Raw genomic sequence first — 16251 nt, 5'->3', positions numbered from 1 at the left:
AACAACATCAAATGTTTAGCCCATAAAACATCAATTTAATAAGAAAAGAAAAGTTGAGAACGTAAAAAGCCACTCCACGGGGAAAAAAACAAAAAACATAGGCAGCTCTTGATCAAATCACACGAGCCGAACTGAAACTCGTCCCCTTATGCCATTCCGTCGGGGTCGATGTCCGTTTTTCTCTACACTTCAACCCCGTTTCATTTACATTTTGGACGATGAATGAATCTGCAAGTGCATTCAGAATGCGAGATTTGTGAGAATACTGCAAAAACACACACACACACACACACACACACACACACACACACACACACACACACACAAACTAAATCTGGTTCTTCATGGTACCAACATGCCACTGATGATATCTGCAGATATTGAAATTCAAAAGCTCTTTATACAGAAGACATCTGCCCGTTTCCACACCGTCACGGCGAACACTCACCGTTACTCCTAAAACCACAAGTCGTTCCAAGGCAGATCTTACCAAATGGGATCCTTCGGATAATATCTGTATTCGGACAAGCAGGTTACAAAACCTAAATCCATATGAACATCTAATTTTGATTTCACCACCCAGTAAAACTAACTAGATCTACATGAGGTCAAACAACAGCTATCATAGTTATGCACAAGCAATAGGAAAAGATGATGAACTCTACAAATGTTAGTAAAAATCTTTTTTTTTTGTCTCTTTTCTCTTTAAGGTTTCTTCTAGGCTAGACCAACAAAGTCCTACAGGACTCCACTTCCGCATCATACAACAAATGTACAAAAAAAGATGCTCGTAAAGAGGGAGAGGGTGCGAGACAGAAAGAGGAAAAAGACAAACACTGTGCATACATTGTTGGTACAAAATAAAAGATTTGTGCTCCGTAAAGCAGGACAGTCACTTCCTGGTCGTTTTGTGAAGGTCACTGTGGAAGCGTAGAGCCATGTTTGGTGGTGTGGGGCTTCCACAACGAGGGAACAAAAGCCAGAAACATCGAGCTAGTGGAAAAGTTGAGCTTCGGTGTGCTAGCCTCTACATCTACATCCTCTTTAAAAAGACGCTCGAGGAACTTAAAGGGAGTCGCATTGAGATTTTCCGCTGGCGCTGTATCATGGGCTTGATCGGTGAGCGGCGTTCTGTAAAATCCTGATGATTGCTTTAACGTACAGCGTGGAAACGTTCCCAAATAAAAAGAAGAGAGTTCCTCTCTTGAGCGCTTTTATCTTAAAACAGCTGTTTAAAGAGAAAACAAACAAATGAAAAGTCAAATAAGGGGGACAACCAGGGAAGCAACGATTATTCAAAATGACTTGCGTTGGGAAGGTGGATGGAAGTAATGAGGCAAAACGTGTCCGATCCAACTGCAACAACTCCACCTGAGGACCGTCCTGGCAAAAGGTCTAAGCCGAGGGGATTCATGTATCAGAGCATCACGAACACAACTCTCGGTACGTTAGTAACATCACAAGGGGACCAAAAAAAAAAGGGCACCCCCATTTAAATACAGCCTCTGTCCGGTCAGTCTGCGTCGGAAAAGGTGGATTAGAGAGGCGATGACATGCATTCCAGCTACGCAGCTACCAACGTGGAATCAAGGGGGAAAACTACAAGCCTTTCTTTTGTTGGGGTGAAGGAGAGAGCGAGTGAGAGAGTGAAAGAGAGAAAAAAGGGGGAAAAAAACATCCACCAAGAAGTAGAGATAGAACACCTAGAGAGGGTGCCGTATTCATCATCAACACTAGATATCCATAAAAATCCTGGTTTAGTAATAATAACGATAAAAAAAAAAATCACCTTGTTTAAATATGAATCTTTTATAGTCTGCTTCGCATGGTTAGGAAATAATATAGTCTCTGTGGTAAAGGGGAGAAACTGTCACCCTTAACTACAACTCCATGTCCTGAGCTTCGTCCTCTGAAAAGTCAGACATGGAGCTTTCTGAAGAGGAGTCGCCCGCTCCTTCCTCCTGCTCCTTCAGAGCCTCCTCTGTTGCATATTTCTGGATGTATTCTGAATAGAAATGGGGATAGAAAGAGATGGATGGGAAAAATATGTTAGACATAGAAAGCAAATATTTCACTACAAACAATGTATATAGGCAATTAACTTGATTCATTATGTTTAATTGTACGCTAAAACAGTGCAATATTAAAAAAAAAAAATCTAAAATAATGATGTTTATTACACTTTTGTATCACTAAATTAAGAAATATATATATAGGCCTACCTACGTTTACACTACCACTCAAAACTTTGGGGTTGGTAAGATTTAAATTTTGTGCTTTTTTAAATTTTTTTAACAAATGTTCACCAAGGCTGCATTTATTTGATCAAAAAAAAAACAAACAAAAAAAACGGTAATACTGTGAAATATTTTTACAATTTAAAATTTGAAATGTCATTTATTCTTGTGGTGACAAATATTAATTTTTAGCAGCTATTACTCCAGTCTTGAGTGTCACATGATCCTTCAGAAATCATTCTAATATGCTGATTTGGTGCTCAAGAAACATGCATTATTATTATCAATGTTGAAAACCGTTGTGCTGCTCAATACAGAAAAGCATTTATTTGAAATAGAAAACTTTATAAACATCTTTACTGTCACATTTGATTAATTTAATGCATCCTTGCTGAATAAAAGTATTGATTTCTTAAAGAAAAACAAACTTACTGACTCATCTTTGCAATGCAAACAATTTGTTGAATCAGATAGAATGAGTCATAAGACAGGAAAGTGTCATGAAACTAACATTCATGCTTTTGCAAACAGTTGCCTAGTAAAAAGCAATGAAATGACAACATATCCAGCATGTTGCAATTGTCACCGTCCCACCTGTGGGACGTTTGGTGCTCTGTTTTTTGTTGTCTGTTTGGATAGTGCACCTGCATGCCTATTTTAAAAAATGGGGGGTGACAGTTAAAGGGTTAAAAATACTATGAAATACATACACTGTTATTTGGATTTTTTAATATTAAAAGTCTTACATTTTGGCAGAAACAGAATTTAAATGTCATGACTGATATAACATTTACTTTATACTTTTCGTTGGATTGGAAGGTCAGGCTGGGGTCAAGCAGAGCAGCTTTCAGCAAATAACATAGATCATTTACATGTATAGAACATTTGCATACTGTGCACAGTACACATACTGCAAAAAGTATGCTGCTAGTATACTATTCCAAACATACCCTTAACACACATTTTTTTTTTTAGAGCGGAAGACGTCGTAAAACTGTGACGTGAAACATGGTGACAGATATAAACCCAGAGGCCAGATGGAGGTTCTTCAAATCACCTTTGATTTTCTGTTTGTAGTCCTCTGGCCGGTGTAGGTACATGGCTGCGGCGTCCCCGTTCAGAGGGTCGATGGGGTTCGGGTAGGCCAGCAACTGTGGCAAAAACGACTCGAAGATATTGGTGAGATCTGAGAGGAGAGAGAAACAGAGGAAGTAGCCTTTAATATAGGAGCAGAGCAAAAGTCTTATGAGCCCTACGTGCAGCACAAAATGGAGGATTTGTGTTGAGTGACATGATTATGGCCTAATCTCCCTTTCGGTGTGGGGGCTGTGGACATAGATCTCTCTCTTTCTCTCTCGGTCTTTCTCCTTTTCTCTCATAGCCAGTACTGTATGTTCTAGCTGTCACTCTATTACACAAACACAACCTGGTTAATGGCACAAAAGCAGCCGAGTACATCTAAACCAAAAACGAGAATGTACAGTCAGCCGGTCATTATCACAAAATAAATCCCTGATGATCAGGAGGCACATATTAAAATAAAATAAAATAAAATAAAAAAATATATATATTTTTTTTTTATGGGTTTATTATGTGGGGGAAAAAGACCACAGGGTAATACAAAAATAAAATACACATAAAAAAATATATATCCAACTTAAAAGAATTTAAACAACTTACAAATTTATTAACAACCAATAAATTTATATACAACTATTCAAACACAAAACACAAACCAATCAGAATCAAGTATTTCCAAATATCATCATCAAATCTAGGCAGCAAACAAACTCAATTACACTACTGCATAAAAGATAAAGTAACCATATAGTAAAATTGTAATTATTGTATTATTATAAAGACAAAAACAGACAGACATCTGCAAAAAGACAGACAGCGGTGTTGTGAATGATAACTGGCAGGATGAGGCCGCTTAAGTGTGGTTGTTTAGGAGAGCTGATGCTGTTTTCTGACCTTGCAGGTATTATTAGCTCATTCAGAGAGGCTAAGAGGATTACAGTGCACCGCGATCCTGTCTAAGGGGCCGGAGACTTTATTCTACTCCTCAGGCAGCATCAGTGCAAGTTAGGGATGTAACGATTAACCGTGAGCCGGTTGAAAATCGATTTTCATTTAGCAGACGCTTTTATCCAAAGCGACTTACAAATGAGGACAATAGAAGCAATCAAAACCAACAAAAGAGCAATAATATGCAAGTGCTATATTAGTATATTATTATAGTGTTAAATTTCAATTTCACAAAGAAATGTGCAGCATTTTGTCCAAGCAATAATAAAAGGACACATTTAATTTATAATTTGTCTTAAATCTCATTTTGTTAAAAAAATCGTGAATCGAATCGAGAAATCAAAATCGTGAATCGAATCGAATCGTGAGTTGAGTGAATCGTTACATCCCTAGTGCAAGTTATGAGCATTTATTATCAATGTTCATGAAAGCAAACACATGCACAGTGACCATGCTCACATATACGTACCATAAAGAGCGGTCCATGTCTGGTTGATCACATCTAAACACACGGTCCCTGACCTGGACAAAGAATAATAGTCTTGGCATTAGAGGGTAGGCAATATGATCAAAATTAACATTCTGCCTTGTTCTACTCCTATGACACACCATCACATTGTTTTACCTCCACTTTTCCATTGCAGAATAGTGTTAGCAGTTACATTTTGAGGGTATGCAATCTTTTCTAAACAGCATTTTTCTTTGCTTTGTCGTATGGCTCTTTGTGCCAATAGACATTAAAATAATAGATATCACACACACTCACACACACAACTTTTTGCTGACAATTAGTGTTGTGACTTAACTAAAACCCGATAAAAATATGCATTTTTCTGTAATAAAAAAAAAGCTGGAATAAAATATAAATATTAGATGAAAACTGTACATGAAAATGTTAGCTTGGCTATACAGGTTTAAATTTAAGCACTAAAATAAAAAATTAAATATATATAGAAATGTATAAAAACACATAATAAAATGAGTGAAACGTCAACTAAAAATATAAAAATAATGCTAATTAGAAACATTGATAATACTATGATACTATACAGTAGTCAACATTTGAAGTGGATCAAAAAAGTTCAGCAAAGTTGTCCTAAGACAAGAACAAATTTTGGTTTTAGATTTTAGGACAACTTTGATGAAAGGTTTTGATCCACTTCAAATGTTGACTACTGTATAAAAAATACAGCTGAAAACAAAAGGAAAAAAATAGACTGCCATCGTTGATGCCAAATGTTTCACGGCGTGTAGAGTTAAAATATGTGATCTGAAAACTGTAACGGTGGATTAAAAACACACACACACACACACACAACTAATTTATGACTTTGAAAGACTGCATAAATTGTTTGAAAGCCTCTGGTAACTATGTTTTAAACATATGGGAAAGAGCAGCATGAACATTCTTCAAAACATCTCCTTTTATGTTCCACAGAAGTAAAACAAATGTTGAGAAGTTTTTAGAATGACATGAGTGTGAGTAAAATACATATTAAAAAGTCTGTTTTCCTCAGAGCACACCAAAAGGCAAATTAAAAATCTAATTTAGACTAAAAGAGACTTACGCTTCATCGATGTTCGGATGAAAAATCTTATTCATAAATCCTGTAGAGAGATTGAAGAAGAAAAATGGAGTGTGATCAAAGATATAAATAAAACATTCAGTTGCATAGGTTAATGAACTTCATTTACTTATTTTTTTCTTTGCATTGCATTAATGAGAATTCGGGAGGAAGGGAAAGTGCTTAATTGTTGTGAAAATTGTGTCAAATGTCAAACATCTTAATGGTCTTCGACACAAATGACAGCATTTGAGTGCACAACAGGCTATTCCTAACCTTTCTCCAACCACACCATCTTTACAGACCATTAAATATGACATCACAATAAAGTCATGTGCTTTTTTCACCTTTCACACCTCAAGTATGAATGTACTCTACCCATCATTTCACAACCACACCAACGTGTGTGACTTTTAAAGGGCACTCAGCTGCCACTTTTGGATAAATGTATAGTAATACTTTACCTATAGAGGGAGATTTGAAGGGGTATTTGTCTGGAAGATCTACTCGCACCTTCCATACGCCCCCTTCATATGGTGCTGACAGGAAAAACAGAAAGAGACATGACTATTCAAGAAACAATTCACATCTGCTCTAGCATGTAACAGAGACTATGAAAAGACAAGCGATAATCGTATAATGCAAACTCTAAATGACTAAGCGTAGAGGTCTTTGTATTCAGAAGTGACAGTGTGTGGGAGTAACCATAATACTTCATTAGATGATTATGAATTATATGTGGAATGACACACATGTGGGTGTGTACACATGTGGACGGGAAGCTGTGCTGCCAGCCTCGTGCGATATGGGGTATGGTGCAACGTGTGCTCGCTCCAAGAATAGCCTGTGCAATCTGACCCTTGTGGCCAGTAGCTCAAACTACGAAAGGTAAAGCCCAGCCACAGATAAGACCTGCTCCGACCTCTCAAAGCGGAGAGACGAAAGATTGTTAATCGTAAAAGCAGATGATATGATTATTAAAAAGGGTCGCAAGCTGTAAACAATGATGTCATGTCCCATACCAAGAGTTGTGTAAGATGTGCATGTTTAAATATGCAAAAGTGTCATGATTGCTTCATGTGATAGCTAGGTAAAGAAATCTAATGAGACTGTGAATGTCACGAAACATGTCATGACATGTCCGGGTCTTATTTCAGCCCATTTAGAAAGAAGAAAGAAATTACTGTAATCAAAAAGAAAATCAATTAGGATAGTAGTTGCCTTTGATTTTTGTAAGAAAAAAAAAAAAAAAAGTGATATGAATTAAAAACAAAATTTTCATTACTACAATATGAGTCATAAATAATATGACTGTAGTATTTACAAATAAATACAATTGTCATAATTGTAGTAATTCATGTAGTAGTCATGACATATAAAAATGTGATTTTTTTATTTTGTTCTAATTTTTTTATTTTATTTTATACATACATACACGTACGTACACACATTTATTTATTCATTTAATTTATTTATATAGAATGTTATTTTTTGCTTTACAGTAAAGAAAATGGGGGGGGGTATGTGCTTAATTTTTGAAATGAAAAAGAAAATCAATTAGTATTGTACTTTCCTTTGATTTTTGCAAGAAATAAAAAATATGACATTCATATTTTTGCATCATTACAATTATGACAATTACATTTATTTGTAAATATTAAGACACATTTATATTTTTTCATTGTAATTCTATTATGTATTCTACTTTTATATATTTATATTTTATTTAATTTATTACTATAGAATGTTATTTTTGCATTACAGTAAAGAGAAATGGGGGTGGGGGAAGGTGAAATGAGACCTGTAATGTTTTCATGAGCTTCAATTCAACATGTGTGTAAACAAGTTAAAAAAGACTTACTTCCTTGTGGTCCATAAAACTTCACTACAAATTCATTGAGTCCACTCAGGATTGTGACTTCATGTTTACTCTCGATGCTAATAGAGACTGTTAAGGCAAATTCAAGAGCTTTGATACTGACTGTAAGCAATTTACAAAAGCAAAGACAAGCAATAAAATTCACAATTTATAGAAAATACTTTAAGTTAAATGAGGGTCAAATAAGACAGACCCATTCAAATCAAAATGACAATTAACCTCAAGTTAAGGACAGATACAAGTGGGAGAATGCACCAAAATGACCTTTCAACCCACAAAAAGAGCAGATTCGAGATTCTCACTTGGCCTTTATTCTTTGACCATCAATAATTATCAAGAGGTTCAGCTCCGGAGATCGGATGGCAAAAACCCAATCCGTGGGTCTGACCCACAGCTCTCCGACTGATGCACACAGGACATCAGGGCAACTCAATACGACACTCCCATCATTAGCTATGGCTGTCAGGCTGTCACTTCTCATATTGCTGGCGCAGAGAGCAACAGTCAGACCCTCGCTGAGCAAGACAATACATGCTCACCACCACACCAAGTCCATGACGGAGACCCGACGCTCTCAAAGACTCACACACAGTCTTGCCATCTCGGCTTGAACACAACATGCATCCAAAACGCAGTTCTCAAGCAGACTTTGTCATGGTTTGTGTTTTAATTGAATGAGTTACCGATGCTCTGATGCTATCGTGTGTGTAATGTGTCAGCTGTTGTGTAGGCTGCACTGTGACTCAAACCGTACATTCACGCTGCCCAGACCGGCTCATGAAGGCAAACATGTTTACGGTCTGTTGAAACTGTGATGTGTCCCGTGACTCATGTGAGAGTTAACCAGTTGAGTGCTTGTCTCAAGGGTGCCTGTATCAACTGATGATTCTGGGCTCGACTGGGAAACAGAGCTGTCAATTTCAAGTGGTCGCCTTTAAACATCTGCTGCAGGACCTGCAGACTGCAGGGCTCCCGGGAGAGGTGTGGAAGCCGCTCTCTGTCAGATTATCGTTCATTGTGGCTTTTTGACGCCAGAGTCTCAAGTTGCATGAACTGAATGACTATAATTATACAGAGATTTATCTCCAAAAATCTGACGTTGTGGAGCCAATGAATTGTATACCTTCTGTGGTATACAATTCATTGGCTCCACAATGTCAGGTTTTGTCAGGTTGAAGAATCATTTTCAAAATTTAATCATATATATATATATATATATATATATATATATCACAATTTTTACTCACGCTTATGCCATTTCAAACACATATTTTATTTCTTCTGCGGAAGATTAAAAATTACCATCGACTTCCACTGTATGTACAGAAAAACAAAAATACACCCGATACATTTTTCAAAATATCTTCTTTTATGTTCCACAGAATAAAGAAGGTCAAACAGGTTTGGAATAACACGAGGGTGAGTAAATAATGAAATTTTTGTTAAATGTAACAATAAAATGATAAACTATTTTAAATACTATTAAAAATAATATTTAAAATTTATTGATTTGTTCCTACATTCCAAAGACTTTATTTTTTCTACTATATCTACTATAAATTTAAAATAGGAGTAAAACGTTTTAAGTAAAATAAAATAAAAAATAAAAAAAGCTATTTACATTGAATTTATGGTTTGACTGAATTTAAACACTGAATTTCTGGTTTGATAAAATTTTTTACCATTAACTAAATTTTACACATTGAATAAATGTTTTCTATTTATTATTTTAAATGTGTGTATTTATTTGTGAAATTGTTTTTTTTATTTTATTTTATTATTTTTATATTTAATTTTTCATTTAAATTAATAAACTGATAATTCATTCCTTCATTTTTTTATTCCCACTAGTCCTCGACGGTGATACAAGGGAGCCAGATTGAGAGAGGCTGAGTGTGACAGAGAGGGATAGTGTTTTCTTTTTCAAGACACCAGCTGGCTTCTTCGTCAGTTGTAGCTCTAAGAGGCTGTGGTCACCAAGGTGTTAAACATCAAGGGTTTATTTTTGGCTGTGAAGCATCTGCAAAAGCTGAGAGAATAGTGGAAGCACCCAGTAAGTGTGTGTTTCTGCACAATGCTTTCGTGCTTTTACATTCACTAATCTAAATCTGAACAACATACAAGCATCATTAGCTGCTTAGCCTCAACCAACACAGAGACTCGGAACAAACGTGATCCTGAAGATCGGACTGGTGACTCATGCATAATAAACACTAATTTCACACAGCTTTTTTTTTCTTTTTTTTTTTTAAACACATGAGATCAGATTTCATTCAGGTAGGAATGTTGCTGTCTGGCAGCCCGTACAGGTTGCTCTCGACGAGACTCGTGAGATAAAGAAAAGGGGTGAGTGTGTGTGTAGCTTCAGCAGACCTGTTAAAGAATCTGTGCCCATTGCTGTGATCATGAGACCTCCAGTGGAGAAGCAACACGCTGAGCTGTCTGGCTGTGCCCAATGACACGTGGGACTACTTTTCGCCTGTATATTAAGCCTCTTTTGGAAAGACACAAAAGCAATTGCTCATGCATGTACAGGCACACACACACACACTCAGAAAAGCAGAAGCCTGGAGGCTGCAGGGGTTTTTCTCCATTTCTCATGCCTTTGAGGCAGTTTTAATGCCTGCTGTTTTCCTTCATCCTAAAGACTACACAGGAAGAGACGGATTCATACTGAAAATACAGCAAATCCTCTCCACCTTCATCCTTTGAGAGTCATTTATCAGCACTGTACATTAAAACCTCTATTGATTTGATAATTCAATTTTCCTTCAATTCTTCATCTGAACTGCAAGACACGTGTTTCTCCTCTGAGGCATCGGTGACACAGATTTAAAATAGATCATTATTAACTGTCCAGAAATCCTGTACGCATTAAAGAAATGGTTCTGTCATTATCTATTCATCCTCAAGTCGCCCCAATAATATAAGATGTTTTTTCCAGCGTGGAACACAAAAGGAGATATTTAGTAGATTGTTTAAGCTGCCCTTTTCCTTACAACAAAACAGGGTGGCAATTTTGACTCCATAAATGTGGAAGAAAAAAGTGTCCATAGGACTCAGAAGTTATAATACAAGTCTTTGAAGCAGCTTTGAGTCAGAAAGACACAATTTGAGTCATTATTTACTACAAATTTCAACCTTAAACCTTCAGAAGACTTAAATCCGAGCAAACAAGTTGCGTGGACTACTTTTATGGTGACTTTTTGGTATTTTTGAAGCTAGATTGTTTTGAAAAGAGCAGTGTTAACATTCTTCAAAACATCTCCTTTTGCAATTCACTGAAGCAAGAAAGTCATAGCGTTAATTAAAACTATTAAAAGTCATTTTTAGTATTTTGAATAAATCTGAAATAAAATAAAACCTAAATATTAGATGAAACACTTAAAAAAAAACTTGGCAACTAACTAAAATTTTGTCTAAGAAGTAAAATTAAAGGAAAAAAAGGAATTAAAGCTAAATATAACAACAACAAAAAAAAACTACAGCACATAGCAATATTACTAACACAAATTAAAATTAAACTGCAAACTAAAAATAAATGTATCAATTTTAATTTACTCAAGTCTAAGTTTAGTCTAGTCAACTACTCCTATAGTTCTTATAAAGCGAAACCACACTGTACTATTTATTTATCACAGCAGTGGTGCATCCCTTCCCCAAACATGCAGGCAAGAGAAATGCTGCATTTTCTTTGACGGCACCTCTGATACTGTTCAGCGCACATAACCTTTAGCGAAATTCTTGTAAACAAGGGTTTAACTCCTGCCCAAGGCTCAATCCGGCTGCTAACAAAGCAACCCAAATGTGTTCTCTTCTCACAAGATGCTGTCTTCTTGACACCCACCTGTTTTCACACATCTCAACGCTCCCCCCCCTCCATGGATTTGTATGGATTAAGCCATAATCTACAGGAGACCCTTGGGCCAGTGTTCCTTTACGCACATGTATAATCTAATCATAAACAGACTGATCAATCACCTCACTCAAAAATATCAGATACATTTATGGAACAAGAGCGAGCACCACTCGTATTAGCACTGAAACAATACACGCTTAGACATGGATTCCTACTAGCTGTTGGTTGCACAATGCTGTTTTATGCACAGATGATTATGAGTGTTTATAAACCTGTGTGAATGAACAGGTCCAGACAAGCACGTCTAGGTATATGATCTTATAGAGAAGCTGCCTTGTTCTGCTTTGCCCTTTGGGTTAAAAAAAGAACAAAAAGACAATTTGTGTAAATGGTCACCCCATGCGGAAGAAAACCACAGGGGGTTCACCTTCTTTTAGAAGTCTGTTGTGAGAAAACAACATACTAGCCTGGACAGACAAATGAGCGACAAAGCCAGCGTGGAAAGAAAGCCATTGAATTTATGCTCAAATAAACACTTATTGTGCAGTAAGAACTATTTTGGTCTTTCTGTCAACTTGACAAATAAATGAACAAAGTATCTGGAGCTTCCATCTGCACTTTATATCGTTTTATGAACAGCATTAGACGTCTTTGGCAACTTATGTATTTTAATAAAAAAAAATATATAGTAAAACTTTATTTTACAGTTTGCTCGTTACACATTACAAGTACTTATTATAGTAATAACAATAAGTTATACATAATTACATGCAACTAACCCTAAACCAATCACAAATCATAAACCTAACCATATAATAAGTACGTTAATTTATATTACTCAGAATTTAACTGTATAATTACATTGTAACAAAGACACTTTAGTGTAACCAAAAATGCATTTTTGGTTACACAATCACAATTAATCACTAAAAAAGCTTTTTTTTTTTTTTTTAGATTTGAAATCTATCAAAGTTATTACACTATTGTATGTACAGAATCAAACAGACATCTTTGGCCATTTATCATGTCTCACTGTTTTTATTTAATACATTTTTTTTTGCTTTCATTAAAAAAATATATATTTTTATCTATTTTTTAATCTATTTTTATATCATAGAATAGTAATGACACAGCCAATCATAAAAAAACAGTTTTAGTATTTTAAAGCTGCTACAAATAATGCACTAATTTGACTCAAATGTGACTTAACTCAAAAAAAGAAGCAAAATAAGAAAAAGAAAAAAAAGTTTTAAATTAAATGTAGTTTTAGTTAGTTTTTTAGTAAATGTACCTTGGTTTAGTTTCTGTTTTTCCCAGTAGGCCTAATGTCTTTTTTTCTTGTAGATTCATTTCGTGTGATTCTTGAGAATGAAAATTTGAACTAAAATCAGAACAAAATTGAAATACAGGTATGCAGACTGTGGAGTGTGTTCTCAGTCATTTAGAACCGGTTAAAAGTTGACGGCCACCGCGCTGAATCACAACGTGAATCACAAGGTACAATTACAATTAAATCTGTCTCTTGCAAAAAAGACACCTAAAAAAACTTTTTTTTTTTTTTTTTTTAGATTTGAAATCTATCAAAGTTATTACACTATTGTATGTACAGAATCAAACAGACATCTTTGGCCATTTATCATGTCTCACTGTTTTTATTTAATACATTTTTTTTTGCTTTCATTAAAAAAATATATATTTTTATCTATTTTTTAATCTATTTTTATATCATAGAATAGTAATGACACAGCCAATCATAAAAAAACAGTTTTAGTATTTTAAAGCTGCTACAAATAATGCACTAATTTGACTCAAATGTGACTTAACTCAAAAAAAGAAGCAAAATAAGAAAAAGAAAAAAAAGTTTTAAATTAAATGTAGTTTTAGTTAGTTTTTTAGTAAATGTACCTTGGTTTAGTTTCTGTTTTTCCCAGTAGGCCTAATGTCTTTTTTTCTTGTAGATTCATTTCGTGTGATTCTTGAGAATGAAAATTTGAACTAAAATCAGAACAAAATTGAAATACAGGTATGCAGACTGTGGAGTGTGTTCTCAGTCATTTAGAACCGGTTAAAAGTTGACGGCCACCGCGCTGAATCACAACGTGAATCACAAGGTACAATTACAATTAAATCTGTCTCTTGCAAAAAAGACAAACACAATAGCCAGGTTTACCCCCTCCCTGCAGGAGCAAATCCCTCCTGTTCATTCTGGATAGCCAAGGATGAAAACAGCGGGCAGACATCAACTGCCAAGGCACGGCGGCGTAGCAGCATGTTCTTTCCTGAGACGCATTCATTCATCATTACAGACAAACACAGAGAGGAGGGAATCGTGTTCTCTGACACCTAATGCTAACGGCTGGCCTTGGGGTGCAGGCAAAATATTTACCCACTGCCAACAGGGTGGAAAACACTGTCTGCTTGTTAGCGCCACATTATTTACAGATGATTAAAGACAATACATCACTATTCTACTGCAGGCCAGTTGAGTTCATGTAAGAGCGTCTGCGTAAAAGCTTTGTGGTCAAAAATATTTATGTTTATGCCAAAGGCTGTGGACATTCTGTCCGAAGAGTTTCTATTTTGTAATCCACTCAGACACCTCAGTCCACTAACAGTGTGAAGTCTGCTAATGTTGGTTAAAAAACAGCTGGAGCTTGTGGTGCACATCTACAAAACAGACAGGCCCTCACACAAGCTAAATGTGCTAACTATATTTATTTAAACCTCATATTAAGGTATAATTGTGTGCCAAACTTATCACCTGGAATTTTCCAAGTGCATCCTTAATACCGAACAACAAGCTTGGACACAAATCTCCAACAATTTTTCAATGTATTTTCTAATAAGGAAACTTCTGCGAACAGGTAGGCAGCTAGCTAGCTAAATAACATTAGCTAACGGTAATTAGCTACTCTCCGTCCTGCTTGTCATGATTCCCAGCAACTTCTCTGGTGGATCTCATGGATTTTGACAGATAGATTGTGAAAATTTCACAAGCGATACATTTTCCATTGGCAATAGTGTAGCAATGTCCAAAGCACACTAACTTTCTGTTGGTCAACACGGCAATTTGCATGACTAGCTTGAACCCATGCGAAAATTGTTTTATGAATTTATGAATATGAAAAAATATATGAATTTATCTTTTGTTCTTGAGCGAGATACCAGACCATATGGATTCCTATTAAAATGACTGTGAAATTTCGCATAAAGTCAAATGTGAATTTTATGGGTTCCCAGAAGCATATACTAACACTACCCAACATCAGAGTTCACTTATATTGACGTTAAAGAAAAATAAATCACTTACGGATAAAAACAAACAGATTTTAAAAAATCCAAAACTGTTGCACTCTAACAGAAGAGTGACTTTTTGTGAAGAGGGAGGACCGTTTTTTCTCTCTTGCTGTCATGCTGTCACAAGCACAACATTTTACTCAAATTGGGCAGATGAAAGACAGGAAGTGTGGCAGTTTTTAGTCTGCACGATGCTAAGAGGAAGTACACGGGTTCACTGATGGAGAAACAGACAAGATGCACCTTGAGGTTTAAGATTCCATTCAACCATCTAGCGAATATGGGTCATGATTTGCATCAGGTGAAATAGGGTTAGAAAGGCAGACGTCAAACCTAACAGGAAGCCATCTATGGCCAATGCCAGTACCCCTAAAACAACTTCCTATCCTAGTGTAACCTCACACCCTTCCCCAGCTGCCTGGCTCAATGACTCGCTGTGTAAGTCTGCTCTGCTCAGGACTGAAGTTATGCTGTGTGCAGCTTACCTCTGGAGTCACATGCATGAAAGTTCAAGGATTTTCCTCGAATCTGGTTAGATCTCAGAAAGAGATTGGGTGAATTAGTGAAAAGTGTGCATTATTACAGTGACCATTCCTGCGTAACAGCGAAAAACACAAAAAAACTGCATAAAAATCTCCCTTCCCTTGTCCTAACTCTCTCCATTAGGGCTCTATTTAATTCCCTAATTAACTAGCTCTCATTTGATCAGCAGGCACATGCACAGCTCTGAGACTGTCTTCATCTCTCCTGGACATCGGCTGCACTCCAGAATAAGGCTGGGCAATATATCAAAAATTCATTATATAGTTAGGATTTGGCTGGCGATATGAAATTAAGTAACATTTTGAATATTGCAATGATTTTAAGCATTAATGGCTCCTTGGCCATTATGTTTCTTAAAGACTGTGTCATTAGAATTTTTTTTGCAGTCTTTCCTTGCAACTTAGTATGTAAGCTTTAATAGCAATTTAAAGTGATTAATAGTAACAGTCAATTAAACTTCAGCAAAAACGGTTTGAATGTTTGATTTATTTCCTTAAATTATCACAGAGAGTAAATGTCGTGTCACAGCAGGGTGGTGTTTCTGTTCTGGTGTAGGGCTGTGCGATGTAGCTAGATGTTTTTTTTTTTTTATATAATCCATATTAGATAGTTGTATATATTTGCTCTAATTGCATGGTGGCAAATAACAATGGCAAACAGTCATTGTTGCCATGTATATTTCAAATGCTTAATGTAAGAACTACGACAAAGTTAAAATCTAGTTTTTAAAATAACCAAGGCTTATTTTCACATTGTTTTTCACTGAATGTAAACAGGAAAGAATATTTATTTATTTACAATAATTAAGGCATATATCCACATTGTTAATTGTTTTCCACTATA

At 35.8% G+C, this 16251-nt stretch overlaps 1 protein-coding gene across 1 annotated transcript in view; it reads right to left on the bottom strand.

Moving 5' to 3' along the window:
- Window positions 1-691: 691 nt before the first annotated feature.
- The window catches only part of LOC107676921 (ubiquitin-conjugating enzyme E2 H), a 31880-nt gene continuing 16320 nt past the window's right edge, over window positions 692-16251 (bottom strand). Inside the window, exons 2-7 of the mRNA XM_016471660.1 lie at window positions 7692-7768; window positions 6295-6369; window positions 5834-5873; window positions 4735-4787; window positions 3295-3423; window positions 692-2005 (exon numbers count right to left, since the gene is read on the bottom strand). Of these exons, the coding sequence (XP_016327146.1) occupies window positions 1881-2005; window positions 3295-3423; window positions 4735-4787; window positions 5834-5873; window positions 6295-6369; window positions 7692-7768 (499 nt within the window). The 3' untranslated portion in view covers window positions 692-1880. The remainder of the gene's footprint in view (window positions 2006-3294; window positions 3424-4734; window positions 4788-5833; window positions 5874-6294; window positions 6370-7691; window positions 7769-16251) is intronic.

Source organism: Sinocyclocheilus anshuiensis, unplaced genomic scaffold, assembly GCF_001515605.1.
Source record: "Sinocyclocheilus anshuiensis isolate Anshui unplaced genomic scaffold, SAMN03320099.WGS_v1.1 scaffold380, whole genome shotgun sequence".
Lineage (NCBI taxonomy): Eukaryota > Metazoa > Chordata > Actinopteri > Cypriniformes > Cyprinidae > Sinocyclocheilus > Sinocyclocheilus anshuiensis.
Note: the sequence above shows the minus strand (reverse complement) of the source record. Positions and strands in the feature narration are given on the sequence as shown.